The 23778-nt window shown below is 41.8% G+C and overlaps 1 protein-coding gene across 1 annotated transcript; it reads left to right on the forward strand.

Moving 5' to 3' along the window:
* Window positions 1-331: 331 nt before the first annotated feature.
* FERMT1 (FERM domain containing kindlin 1) lies at window positions 332-18575 on the forward strand (the record flags this gene model as incomplete). The annotated part of the gene is made up of 14 exons (XM_079532680.1): window positions 332-491; window positions 1695-1928; window positions 3693-3839; window positions 4417-4630; window positions 5642-5744; window positions 7290-7397; window positions 8303-8434; window positions 8581-8630; window positions 11143-11267; window positions 12578-12684; window positions 13310-13531; window positions 15058-15182; window positions 17108-17249; window positions 18402-18575. The coding sequence occupies exons 1-14, from the start codon at window positions 341-343 to the stop codon at window positions 18573-18575; spliced, it is 2034 nt and encodes a 677-aa protein (XP_079388806.1). The 5' UTR covers window positions 332-340.
* Window positions 18576-23778: the final 5203 nt, after the last annotated feature.

Below are 23778 nucleotides of genomic sequence, written 5' to 3' on the forward strand. Positions count from 1 at the left end.
GATTCCACCTACAACTATTTGCAGTGTCCCTGGCATTGGGGAAACCGGAATGAAATTGGGCTCTTTCTACCCTATGAGTGACACTTGAGTTAGGGAAAAAAAATAGAATTTAAAAAAATCCCACTCTGTCTTGCAAGAGTAATCACAAGAACAGAGTTTAGTTCAGGGGTAACAAGATAACAAATCTGAATTTCCTACTAAGGCTACTCTGAAATCTTGGCAGTATGGATATGTTTTGAGACTGTGAAGATATCCATTAGTTTCAAAGAGTAGAGGAAAAAATAAGGAAAAAATACCCTTTTTGTTTGGTTTTTGCAGAGCTTGCACAGATCTTTGGAAAATGATTTCCTCAAGTGCTTACGGGTCTAACACCTGGGAGCTCTTGGTGATAGTTGATCATCAGTGTGAAGAAGAGCAAAAGGAATTTACACTGCGGGTCACAGGGGACCTTCATATTGGAGGAGTGATGCTGAAATTAGTGGAACAAATCAGTGAGTAAAGACCGTTTCATTTGTATGGTGTTATTAAAATAATATGTGAAGCTTTCCTTTAATCCATTTAATTGCAGAAGTCCCATGGAATTAAGAGCAGCAGTGTTTGGTCTCTTTCCTTAATCAATGTATGTGCTTTTCAATCTCATTTAGTCAAGGTTTTGTCATCTTTCATGTCAGGATAGCTAAGGGCTCAAAACTAATCAGACTAAAGCTATTGTTCACCCTTCCAAAATCCTCCATGGAACTCACAAAGTCTTCTATCTCCTATCTCGATTCAGAGCTTTTCTTCGTCTGCATAGTTTTCAAAGTAGAAAGGACCCCAACATTTTTATTTAATCAAAACACATGCAAGTCCATATTAGTGAAACAAGACAGTTATCTTTTGGCAGCTGTCTTTTCACTGAGATGCTTTTGTAGTCAACCGTTGGCTGTCCTCGGTCAGCCTCATCAGTCTGCTCTTCTGCAGAGACCATTGAAAGATTTATTTGTACCACATCACAGCATATTGACTCTACCTCCCTTACAAGTTTGTACTTCTCTTGTAAGTTTCTTTATCCTGTGTGGTAGAGGCCATCTTATTTGTTAGAGCTTGTTAACGCTCTCCTGATTGGTACAGGGCTTACTGCCAACACAGTAAATCTTGTTCTTGTGAGCATCCTGATTAACTTTAACTGTGCAGTCAACGAGGAAAACTGAATGACTGAAAGAGACTTTTGCTGCATGTCACCAAAACCTCGAGGAACTCACTGCTGGTTCTTAAGGCTAAAGAGATGATCTGTTCAGCAGTGCTTTGCAGGAGACCATGGAACAACTTGTGCCCATCTGCGTGTGCACGAGGTATTTTGAGCTCACGCTGTTGAGTTGCAAAGTGGGTCCCCTTATTATTATTCCACATCCCAGCACAATCCAAGTGGTGTTGGACCATGCACAGCACCATATTCAGATGTGCTTTCCCTGTGGATATCTGCAAGATTAAGACAGTGCCACAGTCAGCATCTAGCTTAATTCTTCAAGGAAAACAAAGTTAAATCCCAGCACCTGTAACAAGTATTCAGCAAATGAGGTCTAGGTCTGAGGAACTGGAACTATAATTTTAATGTAAATTCTCCCATATGCAGAGTACTGTTTCCAAAGCCGATTTGTCAGTATGTTAGTTACTGGACTTATTAAGAACCATATTGTTTTTGTTTTTTTTTCTAGAGGTGTCACAAGATTGGTCAGACTATGCCCTTTGGTGGGAGCAAAAAAAGTGCTGGCTACTGAAAACCCACTGGACTCTTGATAAATGCGGGGTACAGGCAGATGCTAAGCTGCTCTTTACTACTCAGCACAAAATGCTGCGGCTTCGCTTGCCAAACATGAAGACGGTGAGACTGAAAGTCAGCTTTTCTTCTGTGGTATTCAAAGCTGTCAGTGACATCTGCAAAATTCTCAGTAAGTAAAGCTAAATCTCATCTGGCAGCTAAACTGGAGCATTTTATTGAGCAACTTTATTTTCAGGTAAAATCCTTACTCCCTGCTAGCTCAAGAAGTTGTTTCATTGAGTTGAGGTAGGATTGAGTTTCATTGAGGTTTCATTGAGTTGAGAAAAGACAGTTGTTCTGGTTTTTGTGCATGCCAGTGGTTCCCATTGTGCTGAAAACAGTGTCAGAAATGAGCTGCAAGAGTACTGGATGGTTGAAGTCCTGCTGATGGTGCGCTCAAGAAAGTGGGCACACGAAAACCTAATGAGGTTTAACTAGGCCAAACGCATGGTGTTGAACTTGGGTCGAGGCAGTCCCAAATACAAGTGTAGACTGGGAGAAGAACTCATTGAAAGCAGCCCTGCAGAAAGAACTTGGGGATCCTGATGGACAAAAAGCTGTACGTGAGTCAGCAGCACGGGCTTGCAGCCTGGAGGACCAGCAGTATCCTGGGCTGCATCAACAGAGGGGTGGCAGCAGGGAGAGGGAGAGGATTGGTCACCCTCTGCTCTCCTCTTGCGAGGCCCCACCTGGAGTACTGCATCCAGGTCTGGGGCCCTGAGTACAAGAAGGATGCAGAGCTGTTGGAGTGGGTCCAGAGGAGGCAACAAAGGGCTGGAGCACCTCAGAAAGGCTCTGGGGAGACCTCTTTGTAGCCTTCCAGTACTTGAAGGAGCTTATAAGCAGGAGGGGATCTGAGTTTTTACACGATCTGACAGTGATAGGACAGTGGGGGATGGCTTTAAACTAAAAGAGGGGAGATTTAGGTTGGATGTTAGAAAGAAGTTTTTTACTTGGAGGATGGTGAAGTACTGGAACAGCAGATTGCCCAGAGAGGTTGTGGATATGCCAACCCAGCAGACTCAGGGCGGGGTTGGATGGGGCCCTGAGCAGCCTGATCTAGCAGCTGGCAACGCTGGCAGGGGTTTGGAACTAGATGATCTCGAAGGTCCCCTCCAACCTAAGCTATTCTATGATACACTGACCACAATATAGCTTTCAATTTCTTCTAGCAGTGGACTGTGCATTTATTACATCTAACAACTCTGATAAAAGTGCCATAATTGCTCAACTGACATTTGGCCTAATTAAATATTTCTATCCGTGTTTTTCGCTCAGATTAAATCTTCTAACTCTTCTCATACGTGAACAGAGCTTAAAATGTCTTTGCTTACCCAACATGGAAGTATTTTGCACGTTTTTTAGATTTGCAACTGATAATACATGTCTGAATCAGTACTGCAGTAGGGAACAATATCAACAAGACGGGTATAGAATAGAACAGAATATCAACAAGGTAAAATAAGAAATTTTTAAGCAAAAAAAAAAAAAAACAAAGGAGTGAATTTCAAATACAGCATTTCCATTTCCGTTCTTGCTTATTCTTAAATCATACATTTAATTGAGTTTGTGCTCACAGGTTACTGCGGAGCCTTTAGGGACAGAGTTTTTATCCTCATATTCTAAGGCATAGTGACACTTGCTAGGAAAGCAGGACTAGATGCTTGCAAAACTCACCCTCACTGCCCATCCTCTGGCCTTGTCGCTGAATTACTAGATTTTCTATTTTTCTATTTCTATTACTAGATTTTCTTTTCAAACTGCTGAAATTCAGGTTCAGAGAGAAATATGGAGCTTCCCCAGACGTTGTTACTAATCATGGGGCTTTTTTTGGATGTAGTCTTCTAAGTTTCCTATGTTTCATGTTCCTTCATTTCCCAAATTGCCATTGTAGATATCAGACGGTCAGAAGAGCTCTCTTTGTTGAAACAGTCAGAAGATACACTCAGAAAGAAGAAGAAAAAAGATAAGAATAGCAAAGAAGTGGTTACAGAGGACATTTTAAACTTGTGCAACTCTCCGACAAGTTCTGGATTGTCAGGTAATGAGAAGCTAGTAAGATTTTCTTCTTCTGACTGAAAGAAAAAAGAGGAAGGAATTCTGTTATGCAATTAAACCCAAGGAGAGCAGTTCAGTGTAGGGTTGTAGTTAGAGACATAGCTGAGTTTATATTAGTAGCTTCAAAAAATCCCCAGTATATTTATATTCTTCTATTGTGTAAATGTTTTACTTTCCATTGTTGTTTGAAAGGCAGTAGCACAAAACAGGTGATCAGCTGTGGCCCTGCACACAGGATGTGCTGCTGCTCTTTAAAAATGTGAGATCAGACTTTTAAAAAAATGGACAGTTTTGGCAATCTGCAAGGAAAAAGTGAAATGAAAAAATGAGAAAGCGTTTCCTGTATCTAACACAAATGAGATATACCTCACAGAAGAAGGAAAAGCACTTTTATCCCTTAAGGCACTTGGTCTGTAAAAAGACAAGGGTTCTGCAAACAGCAGAGATAGTAGTGTCTCAAAAGACAGAGGTTAGCTAGTCTTTTGCAATGGGAAATGGTAGACTACCTAAGTCTGAAGGCAGTTTTCCTTGGAATAATACTTTACTGCTTTAACTTGCAGCGAGTCCAGGTTTATACAGTAAAACCATGACGCCCACTTACGATCCCATCAGTGGGACACCAGCTTCTTCTACAATCACCTGGTTCAGTGATAGTCCCTTGACTGAGCAGAACTGCAGCATCCTTGCCTTCAGTCATCCCAACTGTTCTCCAGAAGCACTAGCAGAGATGTACCAGCCTCGGACTTTAGCTGACAAAGCCAAACTCAATGCAGGGTAAGACGGCTCTCTGACTTCTTTAAAAGCTGGCTGAACAGAGATGGCATTAATGGCCAAAAATTCAAAATTCAGCTTACTAAAGGCAAAGTAGACCTTGAAAATAAAACCTTGATAAATGGCTGTATTTATACTTACAAATGTGCTTTGATCGAGGGTTTGTTTTGAAAATACTTAAGACTATTTTTGACGTTCTTTCCTTCTTCAAGATCAGATGATCTTGTTTTAGAGTGATGAATGATACAACTGTGCAGGTTTCGGACTAAATTCTGTTAGATGAAAGTAAATCCAGTAAAGTGAGTAGCACTGAGTATAGCAAAAGACTGGTTAGCAAACTCTGAAGACTTTAAAGGAACAGTAGAGATACACATGTGGATAAATTCAGTAAGTTCTGATGAATTAAGACTATGTGAGTTCTTGCATTTTGCAAAAGCAAGCACTGCTTACTGGACAGCACAGAAGAATACAGCGTGCTAGGGGGTTTAGGTATGCAAGTGTGTGAGAAGATTGTCTCTCTAGCCTTAGATTGTCCTGTTTGAGATCTGTGGGGCATTTAACAGTAACTTTAATATGTCCCTGGATTTTACGAAAGGACAAAAGTAGCTGGAATTATAAAACAGCAAATACTGAAATTAAAAGCAAGAGTTCTAAAGATAACATGGCCTGAATTAAATTCTCATTTCTGGAGGTCAGTTAACAACAATTTTACTGGCATAGCCAAGTCAATGATTACTTACTGCCCAGTTTCTGGCATCTAGTCCTGATGTTTTGAGTAGTAGCTGAGAAAAAAAAAAAAAGAGGAAGATTTTAGGTACTGTGTTCATACAATGAGAATTGGAAATCTATATGAATATTCCACTTACTCAAGTTATGACTTGAAACGTGAATTTTTCCCTGACTTGCAAGACTTAGAGCTGTTCATTACCATTTCTGTTTCATAACAACACTGCAGCTTTGCAGGTGTGACAGTTTTCCCATACAAATGAATTTGAGAGTTGTTTTCTTCCACAGCTGGCTAGATTCATCTCGATCACTTATGGAACAAGGCATTCTGGAGGATGACCAGCTTCTTCTACGCTTTAAATATTACACTTTCTTTGATTTGAATCCAAAAGTAAGAACTTTGTCTTTATTGTTGCTCACTATTTGGCTGCTTTCATGTCAAGAAGCTGTAGCACAAAGATACTGAATTTTAGCTAGGATTTGTCACAGACCTTTAAGAGATCAAAATCTAATTCTTCCCCTCAGCTATAGCTGCACTTTTCCCCTCTAGACACAGAATTACCATTGTGATAAGATCTTGAGTGTAAAGATGAGATCTGAAGAGCACCAGAAACAGTATCTGTAGAGGACAGTTTACTTTCCATTTCACTTCTAACAAGAAAAATTAAGGGAAAAACTGAACCTAAATGATCTAGAAGTATAAGCCCTATTTTTAAAAATAGGAGAGAAAGTGACATTAATGTTCTGCTGCCCTTCAAGGAATATTCAGCTTTTCTGGACTCAAGCCTTCTGAAGCTCCAAGGCATTTAAATTAATTTCAATGTATCTGGATGATTAAAAACTTCTGGAAAGCTCAGTAAAAGTATTTGAGTCCCATTTGAAAGCAAGACTTAGTCTTCTCAGTCTTATGTGGTTTTTTGCCTCTTACTGTGTTTAATTCCAATAAAAGTCAGTCAGACACTGTGGTTTCATTAAGCCAAAGTTTTTAAGGGCCTGGCTGGTACACTGAAAGAAATTAAACTCTGATTATTGACCAGCATAAATCAAGAGTTAAATGTGAAAGGGGTTTGGCTTTCATATCATTATTTTCCGTAAATTCTGTGAACCTGTTTTCTTTCAGGCACCTCAGCTAAATAGAAGGGCATTTTTTAGTTCAGGTCATAATGTTTTAGGTGAAATACCATTCCCACTAAAAATCAAATAGGAGCCTCAGCTTCAGCAGCCCTGACATTTCCACTCTTTGCCATAGCCATGAAATAAGCTAAGATAGCAATGAGCTATTAGGTAGCCTGAAGCTATTGAAAGACAGAGGTCATGCTCCCAGCTTCATCATCCCGTCAGCTGCCTTCCACCAGCTCTGGAGCTTGCGTATCCATGACTCACTTCAGCTTACTAACCAAACAAATTTAAACTAATCCACACTGAAAAAATGGAGAGTGAATTAAAGCGGTTCACAGCAGGATCTGACAAACGTCAAGCCAGTGAAAGAGGAGAGCAAAAACCAAAAAAGCCAAAAGCAAAAGAGAGGAAGTAAGGTCTAAGAATTTCTGTCTTTTGGCGGTGGCAAGCTATTGAATATCATATTCCTGTCAGCCATGTGGTGTTATTTTCACTTTCAGTGTGGTTCCACATTTGGTGAAAGCCAGTCCAAAACCTGCTACCACAAAAAGGGAAGTCTCAGACTTTCCTTCTACTTCAGCCACAAAGTCCTCATTAATTTTCTGTTGGATCAGCAAGTCACTGTGCGATTGCAGTCATGCGAGCTTGTATAAGAGAAGGATGGGAACATACAGCAGGGCAGAAGTTGGGGAGAGGAAGGAAACAACTTTTATGGCTTCAGTCCAATGTTGGATCATCAATTAGATTAGCTGCAGCTGATCGTGAATCTGTACCTTGATTGCCATCAATGACCAGTGTTGTTCTTTTTCTGCTACAGTATGATGCCGTGCGAATAAACCAAATATATGAGCAAGCCCGTTGGGCCATCCTCTTAGAAGAAATTGACTGTACAGAGGAAGAAATGTTGATCTTTGCTGCGCTACAGGCATGTACTTGATCCAAGCTGCAAAACCTGTTTTCTTGAAGCAGGCACAAGCTAGGACAGAAACTCAACAGAGCCCAGGCCAATAGGTCTCCTTGGTCTGGGGGCCTCCTATTTGAGTGAGAAACAGTAAGGAGCATCAACTAACTAAAACAAATAAATTTGGTGGCAGCATATCATTACTCAGATTGACACATACACTTCATGGAACCATTTACTAGCACTACCTAAAGCTAACCATACACAAGATATTACTTTGATACCAGTCTATTCTGAAGGGGATTACTATGAAGTGTTGCTTCTCATACCAGCTACCACCCTTTCATTTGTTCTTCATGGAAATCTAATACACGAATGAATACGTTCACAACAGCCAAAAATAAAGAAACCTTATAATACAGTGTGAAGACTGAAATGCAATGGAGTACATATAAATTTAACGTGATTTATCGTGGCCTGGTCCCTTACTGTGCGTAATAAGGCAGAACAATTCATTAGTAATAAATTCCTTGTAAATTTAAATGAAGTTGCCAAAAATTCACAGCCTGCCACTATAGAATACCACAGAACTCATCTGTCAAATTTCCACCTTGTGTGGATGGCACTTACAAGTCACAGTGCTACGAATGTAAATGTTAGCAGAGTCAACCTCACAGAATGCAGAATGGATACACAGTGAAGTAATACAAATCTTGACATTAAAGTGGGAAACTTTTGTCAGCAGTTGCAGTGGAAATGACACAGGACTTACAGTTTCCCTTTAAGAGGTTCTGCATTGCAGTACTTTACACAGTTCACCAAGACCCAGAAAACCAAAGGGCATTTTCATATGTTGTGATTCTATGTTGCTAATCACTATTTGAAATAAATTTGCCCATTCAAATCTGATTCTTGATGATTTATTTTAGTATCACGTAAGCAAGTTGTCATCATCATCAGAGACACAAGATTTCACCAATGAATCAGAAGTAGATGAAGTAGAAGCTGCACTTTCTAATCTGGAGGTGACACTGGAAGGTGGAAAATCAAGTAACATTTTGGTATGTCTTTTTGCATCCCAGAATTGCTTTCACCAAATCAAATGTATTGGCTCTGATGAGCCTTCCCGGTTCCCAGTTTCTTAACAGAATTAACAGACAATAACAAAGTGTATTGTACTAAAATTATTCCTGATTATTCCTGATAGGAGGACATCACAGACATCCCGAAACTTGCTGATTATCTCAGGCTAGTTAGGTGAGTTATTAAAACTAATAATAACAAAAAGCTTACCATACAAGAGATCCCTTGAATATTGCATTCTAATCTTACAGTAGATCCTAAGGTTATAAGTGAGCAAATACACCAGCTAGCTCTAACTAGCCTAATGTTGCCCTATTCAAATCTTTCTTTTACTGCTTCTGAGCCAGATTCTCATCAAATCTTTCTAACTTCTGGAGCGCTGTGGCATCTGTATTTATGCTTGTTAAAAGTCTAGGCTCTTTATATTTCTCTGTAATTTCCTAGCATTCATCAGTCATTGTCTCTAAATAATTTACAGTTTTGTTCTCAATCACACTTCACTGTGATTCATTTCTGCCAATGAGAAACATGGAAAAGAACTTTTGGCTTTCCCTGAGAAGGGTTTCTGAAGGCAACCTTGCAGATTTTTTCCTTTTCAAACAAAACAAACATATTACCCCTTTCTCACCAGATGTGGAATCTGTTTTTTCTAACATCAAAATGAATTTCAAGTTGGAGTAAAAGTAAAAGTAAACCAACTCAGTAATACCTCACCTGAACAAGAAAACTGAGGAAAGTACAGTTCTGAAGTCCCATTATAATATCTTGATTTAAAGGTTATACAAATGACTACGCTGACCTCAAGTCTACAGTATCTTTCATCAAAGCAGTCTTTAGGTTTTAGAAGGATAAAGATTTCTGTTACAGGAATATCTGTTAGATTCATTCTGTTTACAGGTCATATTTTTAATCAGCAAACTGAAAATTACACTTGAAAATGCTTAACTGTTGTTAACTGCTAAATATTATTAATTTCCAATTAAGAAATTGTGTTTGACATGCACATTACAAAGGTGGCTTAGGATTAAAGGGAATTTAAGAATTTGAAGGGCCATCAGCTACTTGCCTCTAACAATACATTGTTTATTTTTTCTCAGCAGTTGAATGGTTTGCTTTAAAAACATTCAGTGGTTATTTTTCATCATCAAACATTTCCTGTGGACATGGTTAATTGCTTACTAAATCTAAGGCATTGTAGAAATTTGTTTAAGTTGTAGAACATTTTTTCAAGGAACAACAGCATTTTGGGAGTAAAATTATGTGCTCAGTTATAAATCTAAATGCAAACTTCTGCATGTCATATACATATGTATTCACATAAATGTAACTATAATAAATACATAATTTTTTTTTTTATAATGTATAATCTATAATAAAGTAGAAGTAAACTTTTACTCAAAATTATGTTAGCACACTAGTAAATATAGCTTTCAGGTGGGTGATGATATTATGGAGAAGTATAGTTTTGTTTCAAAAAGAAAAATGGTAACAAGCTTTGAAAAAAGTGCTCATTAACTTCTTGTGATAGAATTCTGTCAGTCTAAGAAAATGTCAGAGCCTTAGTCCTGGGGGGGCGAAAAAAATTGACCCTGTATTGGAAAACTGAAAGCCAAAGCAGTTGGCAGTTTTGAAAATTATGTTTGGAATTGAAACCTAAAGATCTGAATTTTCTAGAAAGGACTGAAGTAGGACTTTTAGAAAGGTGCTAGAGAAGGCAAGAGTAGGTAACAAATCACTGTTGTGCAGCTGTGTAGCATTTATGCCATCATCTCAGATGTAAAGGCGAGTACTAAAGAGAGCAGAATTCCACAAAGACAGCGCAAAGACTTCTGTTTTTCTCTCTTGCACTGTACTGAATCTGAGGTTTTTTTCCCCATGGTTTTGCTGGAGTATTCATAGTGGGATTATGATTTTTAGTGGGATTATGATTCCTGGAACTGGCACAACCATTAAGTTTAATTGTTAGTATCCATCAGTTAATTCACAGTTCCAAAGTTGATATTTTTCTGCCTACTGTTAGAAAGAAATTAGTTTGCTTTAGCAAAGCACCAAAATGAAGGAAGTAAAATAATTTATAATGAGGATTAACTCATGTATATACATGTGTGAAGAGTTGAGTAAGATGGTTTCAACTATTACCACTTCTTGGAGTGCTACAGAACCTCTGAAACTTAGACAAGGATTAAAATTTTGTTGTGCTAGATATTATTCAGATAAAGCCAAAAAGATGGTCTCTACTCCATTACAATTCAGTGCACACAGGTTAGTTTGATGGGTGCAAATTTCCTAGCTAAGGAAAAGCTGGAAAGTTTCTCTTGCATAAGAACAAACTATACATACATGCACACATATATATTCTTTGTTGGAAGAGAATGGCTACACAAGAAAGGAAGAAAAAAAAAAGAGAAATAACATAGGAGTGGGGGGAATAAAAGGAGGGAAAGAAATTACAGATAAGATTCAGCTGGAGTCTAGGATAAAAAACACATACACAGCTGGGACAACCTGGGTGTTGTGCTGGTTCCAGGAATGTGCTATCCCCCTCAATGACACAAGTGTGAGTTCCCCAACTGAAGCCATGTGTAGGTAACCTCTAGGCAGTCTGAGCTGTACAGTAGTAGTGGTGAGTGAACTAGCACTTTGTACCTTTCAGTATCAACAAATGTAATTGCTTTTTTTCTTCTAGGCCTAGGAGACTGTCAATCAAAACTATCAAGCCATATTGGTTTGTCTTTAAAGACACTTCCATATCTTATTTTAAAAACAAAGAATCTGGACAGGGAGAACCTATAGAGAAACTAAACCTAAAAGGTAGGGATTTTCTTCTCATTTCTTTCCTCTTTTATATTGCATTAATGAACTGAAAACATCAAGAGATCTCTGCAAGACTCAAGGCATGCACAGTTTAGTCCTGAAACTACTTGTTCAGTTACTGACACTCCTGAGCAGGCAGGCTGAATCTTCAGAAGGCTGAACAGAAAGCATTCAGTAATTTAGCACAAGATTATCTGGACCTGGCTTGTAAAATTGCACATACCCCTGAGTTCACTTAAAGATGAATCAGAGAGAGAATGTGATCTCTGAGTGATACTTTTATTACCAAATAGTTCTCTTCTCTGTTAGGTGGCAGTACTCACCTCTGTAGTAGTAGAGGTATGGACGATGCGATGATCCAGAATGCTGTACCTGTACACCTCTGTGCAGCAACACCTCCAAGAAGTTCTCTGTGCCTTGTTTGTTTCACACAAGGGGATTTCCATAGCTGCAGCCAGCTTTAGGTGCTTCTGGAAGAGAAACGTTGCATGTACACGGCACACACCAACATTTTATGTAGCTTCCACCTACATGTACTCCTGCAGGAACACCATATATTCAGCAGCAGGGAATGGGTGATGCCCAGGATTCCTCCTAAAAGAAACTTTTGAAAAAGAAAGCAGATTGACACCTGTGAACAGATGGCTCTGCATACCGATCTGCACATCCTCAGTAGGTCAGATAAATGGATGGTTAAACTAGTCAGGGTGACTGGAACCTCACCAAGTAGCTCACAGCTCTGGTGTCCCTTGACACAAAGGTAACTCTAGTCATTCTTGACACCTGCTGGGTCCACAAAGCCTTTAGTAGCACCATCAACATGAAATACTGAGTTCTAGAGATCGCTGGGATCCTTGGAATGACCAGCTCTGTTGCAGATGTCACCTGTGTCCCATTTGCACTATTAAGTTGCTTCTGAAAATAAGTTGCTTAGGGTAAAATAGAGGAAAAAAAGTCTTTTCAGGTAAAATGCTCTGTCTCATCAACTCCACTCCATTTTAAATGTTGAGCATTTCCTAAGAGCAGGCTGAAGCTTGAAAGCACCACATCTGGTCTCTTCCATAGTGAATACATGCTCTCTGAGCTCAGAGCATTCATATCCGTGGCAAGCCAGGCCAGGCAGTGAACTAGAACAGAAAGCTTTCATTAGGCTTAATCTTTGAAAGTCTTGGACCTCAATTTTAAAGCAAAGCAACAATTAAGTGCAGTTTTTCAGTATTTAAGTACTAATTAATACTGAAAAACTGCACTTAAGTTAGCGAGATAGTAATCAAATAAATCCATTTTTCTCATTTTCTGTGATCTAGGGTGTGAAGTTGTACCAGATGTAAATGTTGCAGCAAAGAAGTTTGGAATCAAGTTGCTAATTCCTGTTGCTGCTGGCATGAATGAAGTATACTTAAGATGTGACAACGTGAGTAACACAACAAGGGAAAGTTCATATTCTTGATTTATTAGCAGATGTCTAGAAGACCCACAGTCCAGTTCTAGAATTTGTGTAGAGAAATAGGAATGCTGTGGGGAGTTCATTATTTACATGTTCAGTAAATTTAAGACTGATGTGGTGGTCTAACAAAAATCTAATGGCTGATGGGAGGAAAGGACATTAATTCTGCCTTTATCATCCATTTCCAAGTAGACTTGCTGGGAAAAATAAAATACTGTGCTATCAAAAATATCAAAGAAGTTACAAAATTCTGTACAGTTTTTTTAGAACAAGTTCTTGTTTTTGTTCTCTTTCTTAATTAGAACTCCCTACGTACGGATAAAGATTGGGATCTCACATTTGCTTTCAATTTAAATGTATTTGGTTTGCATTGGAATGCATCAATGCAAGACAAAGGGTTTTCAAACTTTAAAACCTAACTGTTGTGCAGGTTGATTCTGTAGACAGAACTCACCCAGTCAGGGAAGAACAGCAGTACTATTGTAACTACATATCCATATGTACTAAGTACAGTGGCTTTACTGTACAAAGATGTGTGAGCCATCTTCATAAATGCTTTGTCCAGAAATACCAACATGTGTATTTGTTGCAGGAGAATCAGTATGCCCGCTGGATGGCTGCTTCTGTTTTAGCCTCAAAAGGCAAAACAATGGCTGACAGCTCTTATCATCCTGAGGTTCACAAGATCCTTTCATTTCTCAAGATGAAGAACTGGACTATGTCTCCCCAGGCTGCCTCTGATCCAGAAAGCATAGATATGAAACCAGAATGCTTTGTCTCACTACGTTACACAAAAAAATACAAGTCTAAGCAGGTATACTGAGCATGGCTTTACAGTTGGAAATGGGTTGTTCCAAACACCAAGCAGACGACTGCTTAAGGATGAGACTGGTTCCAAGCAGCATTTGGAAACCAGGTGGCTATGCACTAGAATCATCTTGCATTGCTCATTTGTCCCTTTGACACTCAGTGAGAGGTCTCTTTTTTTTAAAATTGAGCCTGGGACAGCTCTCTCAGCTCCTCTTCCAAGTAGAAGAAGTAGCTCTTCTTCCAATCTGCCTGCCTCCTCAGTCACTCATCGCATACTCCTGATGGTGCTGTCCCTGAAAGTCTCTTCAGAGTGAGAAAGGAAGGGAAGATTCTGCCTGCATTTTAAACCGAGTACCCCTCCTCCTTCCTCTCCATTTAATTATTTGTGCCTTTGAGTCAAGAGTTCAGCCCACCTGAGCACAGGATGCGGTCTCCAAGCAGAGTAATAGCGTACGTGCTACTCAGCATTGTCCATAAAATCCCGTCACCTAATCAGAGGGGCTGACTGCACATTTCAGTCTGCTTTCAGGTCTAGATAAACGGCACAGTAATTAGAGCAGCTACATAAGGAAGGGGACTTCTGTTGCTGTGAATATATTTGTATTTAGCCTGTGCATGGCAGCTTAAGCTTATAAGATGCCTAAATGAGTAACAAATGGTACACTAGTAAGAAATCCCGAGGGGTTTGCTGAGCTCCTTCCTTCCCTCATTGCCTTCAGTTGCGAGCGTGTCCCAGGCACCTGGAGAGTGGTGAGAGTTCATTGCCAGGTGTGTGGAACTGCTCCTTAACAGTGCATTTAACATTCTAGCAAGACTGCTTTCCAGAGGTATTCCATCTATTCCATCAATTCCTGGATTGATGGAGTCAATCCAGAGCAAGTACACTAAGGCCCATGTTGCCAGAGAAGAAATACAAGGCAAGAATAATGAAAAAATTGGCTAAAAAAAGTTCTGGCATGGGACACTGCAGGTTCTGAATGAGAACAAACTGTTACTCCAGGATAGTTGAATTTGGAGAACCTATTAAAAATGAACATGCAATTCAGATGTTTGCCTTCTGCAACTGCCTTGGCCAGCAGGGAGCCCTGGGCCAGAATTTCACTAGTAATGCAAGCTACCCTGTAGCAGTCTGTTTTGGCAGTGCTATAACACTATGAATCACTAATAATACCATCTCATACTTTTGCCCAGTGGAGAAGACACAGACAGCAGAGGGAACTGAACGGAGGCTTCCTCCCTGTTTGCCAGCAGGCTCCCAGTACAGAACGGGCCTGTGGGCAGCAAACAAGGGCAAGATCATTTTGTGGCATGCTGGAAGTAGTCTGAGTGCAGCACAAACCCAAATACTGAGACCTTCCTGTGCTGTTCTGCCCTTATAGCTCTAAGTCTATCCCCAGGTTCTCTCTGCAGTATGACTGCATGAACAGTGACCACTAAATAACTTGACATCAGAGCTAATGCTGTTTGATTTAGTGAAAACATGTATATTTTTGTTCAATTGAAATCTTTCTCTCTTGCTGTGTTTCCCAGTTGGCAGCTCGTATTCTGGAAGCTCACCAGAATGTATCCCAGATGCCCTTAGTGGAAGCAAAGCTGCGTTTTATCCAAGCATGGCAGTCCCTCCCCGAGTTTGGCTTATCCTACTACATTGTGAGGTAATCGCACTGCTGCAGCGATGTCAGGCTGTTCACAGTCACTGATTTTCAGGAATTTATTTGATTCCTTGTTATAGAAACTTTCTCTTAGTATTTTTTTTTCCCCACAGACCTTTATTAATTGTAGTAACTTCCATGCTGCTGATTTTTCTATAGCTGTAGCACTCAGTAATTCCACTCCTGGAATGAGAGTCTCCACTATGCTCTTATACTTGCTTTTATACAAACCTGCTGGGTTTTGCCTGAAATAACATCAGTAAGATTAAACCCTTCCTGGCATAAAATCTCTACAATTAAAAAAAAAAATTAAAAAAAAAAACAAAACAAAAAAAAACAGGGAAATCTTGTTGATGTTCTCAGGTTTGCCTTATATTTTTTTCATTCCATTTCTCAGTTGTTAGAATACAAAAGCATGCTTTTTGCTGAGCATAATTTCTTTGGCATTTCTTTAAGAAAATAGCAAACAAAATCCCACTTTTAGGTTAGTTTGGAAGAGCAGTGAGCACAAGAAAGGTCCTGCTGTCTTCGCAGCAATTTCCCCAGGTGCTTCCCTTGAATATGGCATAGCTCTGCAAAAGTATCTGACCTGCATCCTCTTCTCTTGACAAAACAGCAAAAGAATGAAGAGTACTGACACAGTCATACTCGGAGGCACACTCCTTAATTTCTTACTACCTCCCCTAGTGCTACTTAAGAATCATCTGCAGTATAAACTGAGCAAGCTGGTAACCGTACTCTAGCATAGAGGCCAGCTGGCATAGAAGAGCAAACATCCATACTATTAAACTCTCCTGTTTCCCCAACCCCAGTAGTTGGGTGTGAACCACCAGTACAGCATGAGCTAGTAGTGAACACAGAGCTGGTAAACACAAGCTAAGCCTGGACGTTCCAGCTCCTCAGCCATCCCTGGGAGCCACATGGGAGAGTGCTGCTTGCTTGCAGCCAGAACTGTGCCCGGGGCTCCTCTAGCAGTTGAACAGAACAGACACTTGAGTTCAGTGCCCAGGAATGTTCCCTGTCAGTATTTAATTAACTAACATAGAGATGTTTTGCCCCATCTGTCAACACTAATTCTGTAACAACAACAACAAGAACCTTAAATTTTATAGGATGGGCAAAACATCTTGTGCCTTATTTCTGCAAGCTGATGGACAGTATCTCAGTGGAAGAGTTAATTAAGATGCTATTTGTGGTCCAGGTCACGTTACCTCCCTCAGACCTGTTTAAACAAAAGACAGAAAATTCAAAAGCAGAATGAAAATCATAGAAAATATAGCAGCAGCCAGGTTAGACTTTTTCCAGCTTTTGTGAATGGTATTTTTTTATCTGCTTAGTCTTTCCCTTGTTTTGTTCAGCTCAGAAACTTCTGTTTGCAAGAAATTCTGATACCATTGTATTTCATTTTCGCCTCAAGTTAGAAGACAGATGAGACATCTCAATATTTTGTGATGTTATCACTACTCGGAGATGTGCATATTTTGCTAACTCAGTTGTTTTGATAAGTTAATGGTTATACACAAAATAGTTTCTTTTATATGTTTATATAATTTAAATGAGAATATGTGCAAGAATATATTTCAGCAATGTTGAAACAAGGAAAAATAATATCGACACTTTTCCAATACAAATGCAATCAAATTCATGCATTTTGGCAGAACAGTGCTTTTTAAACAGACAACAACAAATCGGAAAGACTTCAGCCACATCTACCTGCCCTGTTGTTTTACCTGGTTCACCAGGCCACATCTTTGCTTTCTTACAAATGCTGTCTTAAAGAAGAATCCAAGCTCTAGTCCAGCCCAGGCTGTTGTGCATTTTCCCACCCTTTTTTTGCACTTTTGCAGAAGGGCACATTAAATGCATCTTTAGACAAGAATTATTGCAGACTAAATCTGCTCAAAAGTTGGCTGTGGTTTTCTTTTCAGGTTTAAAGGAAGCAAGAAGGAAGATGTGCTTGGGGTGTCCTACAACAGGCTGATAAGAATAGATATAGCCACAGGAGACCCTATTACAACATGGAGGTTCTCCACCATGAAGCAGTGGAATGTGAACTGGGAAATACGCCAGGTAAAACAGGAACAGCTCACAGCATTCAGCCATTACATTTCAGGCAATGGAAATCTTTTTAAACTTCATAGTGAGGTTTAAAAAAGGAAATTTTAAACGTGTTCTGATGTGTTATTAAATAACATAGGGCTTTTTCTTAATTGAGTCTGTAGTGAAAGTTCAGGAAACTATAAGGTCTCCAAGTTTAAAATCTACCTACCAAGATTATTCAAGTTGCTTTTGATTTTAGTGGGATGAAGTACAGAGACTTGAAGGTAAATTTCTCCTCATTATCTTTGTAAGAACGCCTCCTATTCATGTGTCATCCTCTAAATTGCAGTAGTTCAGTCTCTGTTACAGGCTGAGGATGCAAGGACCCAATGTGTTTTTCAAACCCCAGTCTGAGGTTGCAAACTCTCCTATGCCCGTACAGATGCTCCGTTGTGCATTTTATAGCAAGGTGCTTCTGCTCCTGGATGCCCTGTGCAACCATCTGTTGCCCAGCAGCCTACTAGATTTCAAACTTTGAAGCCACCTTTGAAATTGCACATTATTGGTGTGGAACTAGTGTAAGCTGATATAAATACAAGCAGCCTTGAAATTGTTCCTGCTTATACCATTTTCCATATCCATCTGAAAGAGCCAGGAGAGATCAAATTCAATACCTGTTGCTCTCCCCCCGTCGCTGCACACCCTCTCAGGCAAAAGCCAGTTACTAACTAACACCACTTTGCTGGATTCTAGAACTGACAGTTGGAAATCAAAACCTGGCCCCCAGAGCAGATTTTAAAGTCAGCACATAACAACAAATGGTATTAAACATAGTTGGTTAAACGTGCAAAGAGTCAGGAGTGCCACTTCTGCTCTTCTCAGTGTTCTCACTTAATACACCGCTAGAAAAAAAATCATTGGAAACTTTTTGTTGCCTGCCAAAAAGGCCTTTGACCACAAGAGGGCCCTGAAGAACAGAACAGTTACAAACAAGAAGCCAGAGACCTGCAACGTACTGCAGACCTAGAAATCAAATCTACAGCTCTTGGTTAGCAGAGACAGGTGCTGCTTTGTCACAGTATTTCTGGTCCAGCTGTGCTCTCACACTCACTCTTGACGCTGAAGCAGAAAAATGATGCAGTTTATCTCCATTCCTTCTTTTTCTGTATGCATTTTCTCTAGGTTGGAATTGAGTTTGATCAGAACGTGTCTATTGCTTTCACATGTCTGAGCGCAGACTGCAAAATCATCCATGAGCATATTGGGGGCTACATCTTCTTGTCAACCCGCTCCAAAGACCACAATGAATCTCTGGATGAAGAACTGTTCCACAAACTAACTGGAGGTCAGGAATGAGGTGAAGTAAGCTCTGCCTGCTTCTCCCCACTGCTTAAGAGAACAAGAGATAAAGAAAAATACATCTCTGATGGTTAATTACTGAATAATAAATAAATTGTACAGGAACTCGAGGACATTGTACAGTGAATTTCCTCTGTTACAGCTGTGTAATTCCCACTGTCAAACCAGCCCCTGTTAAACAGGCCATCCTTTAATAGAATGAGTGCTGAATAAATATGTTTTAAAGCTATATCACCTGTCTAACACTTGTGCTGGGAACAGAAAACATTCAGGCAGTGTTCCAAAGCCCTAGAGGCTGAGCTGTCATGACTCAAGCAGTGATTACACAGCTCAAAACTACCATGGTGCTGTGTCTACCTTCACCCATATAAATAGCTCCCATAAGGCCAGTGGAGCTACTGCATACCAAGAACAAAGCATTTATCTCGACAGAATTGGAGTCGGGATGTTAATGTTTTGAGGAACTCTGCCAGTTTCCAGATTGAAAAAATGCGTTAGGTATTATTTTAAATTATTTACTTGTTAAAAAGGCCTTTGAGCATGGGCCTTCTTTTTGTCTTCTGTCCTTGTTACTCTGTTTTGTGCTAACATCTAACTCTAAGCTTGTTCAGGAGTTCCGAGCTGAAGTGCCAGTAGAAATTATCTTGCTCATGCACGTAATGCAGAATAGAAAAAGCTTACTCTAAAACATTGTGCCTAAGGAGCTGCAACTGTAGCAGCCCGCTGGAGAGAGCCACACACATCCACTTTTCTGAAAGAACTGTGGTTCTGCCCTACAATGTGTAGAAAGGCACAGGAGAAGAGAGTTAGGAGGATTCATAAAACTGCTGGACAAACCAAAACTGGTTTCAGGTATCTAAAGAAATTGAAGGGACAAGTGTTACCATATCACCAGGAGATGTTGCAGAAATGACTATATGATTTCCAAATGTCACAGGCTGGACAGCCCTCATTCTTCTGTCACATCCTGTGCTTTTCTGCTGTGCCCGCAAGAAGGCTGTTGAAGAATGACTCAATTTAAAGAAACTGTGACTTTATATTTTGCAAAAGACTGAGCAGATACAGCCTACTTCCCAGCCCACTGTGACTCTTTCTCCTCAGCACGTTCTACACAGGGGCCAAGGCACCATCCAGTTTTACTTCAACTGAGGACTGACTTGTTTCTCATTTGCTTGACACAAGCCAGGTATTTTCCTCGGAGTCTCAGAACCACAGATAGTAACAGACAGTCCAAGTCCAGACACTTGCAGGATTTACAACCTGCCCTGGGGAGCTACAAGAGAGCTGAACACAGATGTCAGTGCCACAGGTGCCCTCTGCCAGGCAGCCTCCATGTCAGCTACTGACTTCCAGTCAGGATCATGGCCATGTCTGTGCTGAAGCCCTGCATTTGGCGACAGCAGGCTCCTTCACATTGATCACCAGGAAGCACAGCTCTGTGCTTGTCACTCAGCACACAGCTTGTCACACAGCCATCGCATGGAACACCTGCAGTTGCCACCTGTTGTTTAAATTATCTGAATATGAAAATCCAGACACTTTGAACACAGTTCCCACTAGCACAGCACGTGACTCCAACAGTGCTTAGCTAACACGCGTTCTTCCAGTCAAGGATGCCTTGGCTGAAATTCCAGTGAAACTACCAAATCTTTCCGTTCTTTACCACCCCTCCCTCCGTCTTACGCTGGTGCGTCACTGCCTTTCTCAGAAAGCCTTCCTGCTGCTACACAAGCAGCTTTGCCAGCTCATTCAGGCTGGCACGTAAGCCCCACCATCTGCCATGCTTCCTTGCCCCTGCCCTGTCCCCATGGTTTTTGAGATCACTGTTTCTTCTTGTACCACCCAACATACAAGGCTCTTGGATGAGAAGTAAAGAACACAGAGAGGAATCTGTTCTTATCCATTTGCCTTCAGTGCTGCATGGGGCAGTGGCTGCAGGTCCTGTAGGCAGCCTAGGGGTAGCACAGGGCACTCTGCACCTCACAACCGCAGGCTGAGCAGCCTGCTCTGCCTGGGCCTGCACACAGCCCTGCTCAGGGCCAGCTGCTCAACTTCCATCCCACCCATGGCACCAAGCATGTCACAGCCAGACTCAGACCTTCCTCTTCATGCACACCAGATACCACACCCTTACTCATGCAATAACCTGATTTAACTTTGCTTTTGCTGTTTGTACCACCAATGCAGCAATCTATAGTAACAAAGTTACTAACTGCACAGTCCCAGGACTACCTGAGGAATACTTCACAGGGAAAGTAGCTTCCCTTCACAGGGAAAGTAGCTGCAGAAATAGAGCATCTTCTGTCTGTGCAATGCACAAAGTCCCAGACAGGATCGTTGTTTAAATTAAATCAAAAACCTTTAGCAAACTAATACATTGGCCCAACCGTGACCGTATTCTATGTCGAGCTTAATTAAACCGATGTCAGGTCAGGGTAAAATGCTACCAATGTCAGATGGCTGCTGTCTGTCCTTACCCACAAGATTCCGTAGGGCGTTTCACAGCTGCCTTCAGACTGCACTACTGTAACAGACAACACACACACCCCACAGTTTTCTGAAACCTTGGGCTAGATAATCCTCTCCCCCTAATGGCTGTAGGAAAACATCTTGCTAGTGCTTGCTCTGTGGAGTGACCAATAAAGTATTTCTTCTGTTGGCTTTAAAAGCCATTCTCCAAATTTTTCAGGATACTTTCATTCTTAGCCATCACTTGGACCAAAGCCAGTAAGAAACACTCATCTCTTAAACTTTACAGCCTGGTACCATTCTCACCTTCTCCTTTTCTCCCCGTGGCTCTGCTTATCGCTGTGTCACTGAGGAATGCAGGGCCCATCCCCAGCATTCCTGCAGGCAAGGAGGTTTTGTGCAGCACTGAATCAGCCCTAAGGAGGGGGTGTCTGGTTTAGCTCTTTGTGCCTCATAGATCATCCGTGTGAAAAAGAAGCTAACAAAAATGCCTGCCTTGACTGAGCATTCCCTCAGATTGACACCAAAACTCCCAGAAAAGCAGAATAAGGAGATCAATAACCTGAAGAAACAGCAACTTGAGACCAGGTCGAAGTGACACACCGGGAGAAAGGAAATCTGCCTGCTGCCATCAGATGATTTCCAAGAAACTGGTGAGAGAAGGCTGCTGTCTGCCTTGGGAAATCTCCACCACACCTGGGCACTCTCTGAGATATACCAGAGCTATAATACTCCAAATGATTAGAGAATTTGCAGCTTGGCTAAAGAATGGGGAAAATGTAATGCCTGCCCCAAAACCGTGCATCCAAAAACCAGAGACAAACGTGAAAAAGAAATGTAACAAAAGCTCATTTTCCTTGGCTTCTCTACTTTGTGTAAGAGCTTCTCACAGCCACTCAGAATCAAGCTTCTCAAAAAGGAGCTTTACAGCTAAGAAGCTGCAAAGGCAAAGAGAAGGTAAGGTTCCCACTAGTCTGGTTGAGACCAGACTTTGCTCCTACCACTCCTGTAGCAAATGCTTCAGAATCTTTTTTACCTGCTCCAATTTGCCCTTTGAACCTGGCAGATCCCCAGAGCTACCTGTAGGCATATGAGCACCTGGCCTGTGTGCTCCCCTAAGCACAGGCCTGACAGCTGCTCCACCAACATTAATCCATGGGATTAGCCCTTCATTTAGGAAACTATTTGTCTTGCCCGACAGCCGTTCCGTGCAGAACAACATGTACGTTGCACCCAGCCTCCAAAAGAACCACAAGGGCTCCAGAGAGTCCTACTCAAAGCCAGTATCTCGACCCGGGGATGTTCTGGTGTTTTTCAAGGTCCTCTCCCCACATAGATAATGAATGACATAGAAGATAAGGTCTGCATACATGCAGAGTCAAGGATTTTGTGAAAGCAAGACCTTTATCTGCACTTTAGCACCAAAGCCCACAGGCCTGTTCTGCCTTCCACGTCATAATCTCTTTTGTCACCTTGACAAATGAAAAGCACTGACTACTGTTCTCCCTGAAAATGTTAACAACTGTCTTATAGCAGCAACTGAGCAGCCACATTCTTGCTTTAGCTTTGGAACCACCTCTTTTAATACATTCCTTTCAAGTTCCTGCTCTTCATCTTAGCCCTTGACCTGATGGTTTCAACTGTGACACAGCCAATAGCCCTAGCTCAGAGCAGTCCCTTGGCTTTACACCACTGCTCTTACACCAGCAAAGAAAGAACAAAGGAGCAGGAAGGGAACCTTCCCCAGCTGCACACCACAGCAGATGCAGCACATAGATGAGAAGCCCCACACAGCAGGCTTGGGAGCCGGTCACGCGGCCATGTGATGCTGCAGGCCTCTCCCCAGCTGAAGGGATTCTGCAGGAGCAGCAGGTGGGTGGAAGCTTTCCTGCGGTATGTCCCAGGGGCCTCCTCGGCTCTGAGAGATGCCATCTGTCCTGGGAGAGCAGTCCTGAGAGTTACTCCCAAGTGCAAGTGTCTTACAGAGAAATGTAAATACTTTAAGCCTTTTATTGGTGCGCAGAGTTATCAACACCCTTGTCAGCAGATGGAGCAGAGCTCCACATCGTTACAGTCCGTCCACAGAAAAAAATCCAGAAGAATTCCTCTCCCCTCCCAAGCTCCCTCCGTCCGCGGAAGATGCGATGGGTGGGACTGGAGGCACCTCTCCGTCGCCTTTACGCCCGTGCTCAGCAGAAGACGGAGGCAGCAGGCCTGCCTGGGGAACGGCGCTGAGAAACGGCAGCCCTCCCACCCTGCGAGGGGGGAACGCTGCGGAGCCAGCCCCTCTCCAGGCAGGGGGAGCGAGCCTGGAACAAACGTCGCCTGCGTCGTGGGCAGAGCCGCGAGCAGGGGAAGCCGGGAACAGAACACAGACCTTACACGCTCCTCGGCTGAGTCACCAGAGTGTATAAAACAGAGCCCGGCAGCTCGCGCTGCGCGAAAGGGGAGGCACGAGGCATCGGGACTCTCGGGCAGGTACGTGCGAGCGGCCGCGGTTTAGATCTGGGGGCTACGGGTGAATGTAAGAGCAGGATCCAGCCGTCCCGCTGCTCCCTTCCTCCCGCTGCCATGTGCCGCGGAGCAGGGAAGCCAGCAGCCCCGGGGACCGGGAGATCGTGAGGCTGCTCTGCTCTAGTGCGGCTCCAGACGCCGGAAAGGACTCAGGTGACCAAAGCACACTGGCTGGTCCCTACCTCAAACCTGAGATGGGAGCAATAGACGATGGTCT

The sequence above is a fragment of the Tetrao urogallus genome (assembly GCF_951394365.1).
Source record: "Tetrao urogallus genome assembly, chromosome: 2".
Lineage (NCBI taxonomy): Eukaryota > Metazoa > Chordata > Aves > Galliformes > Phasianidae > Tetrao > Tetrao urogallus.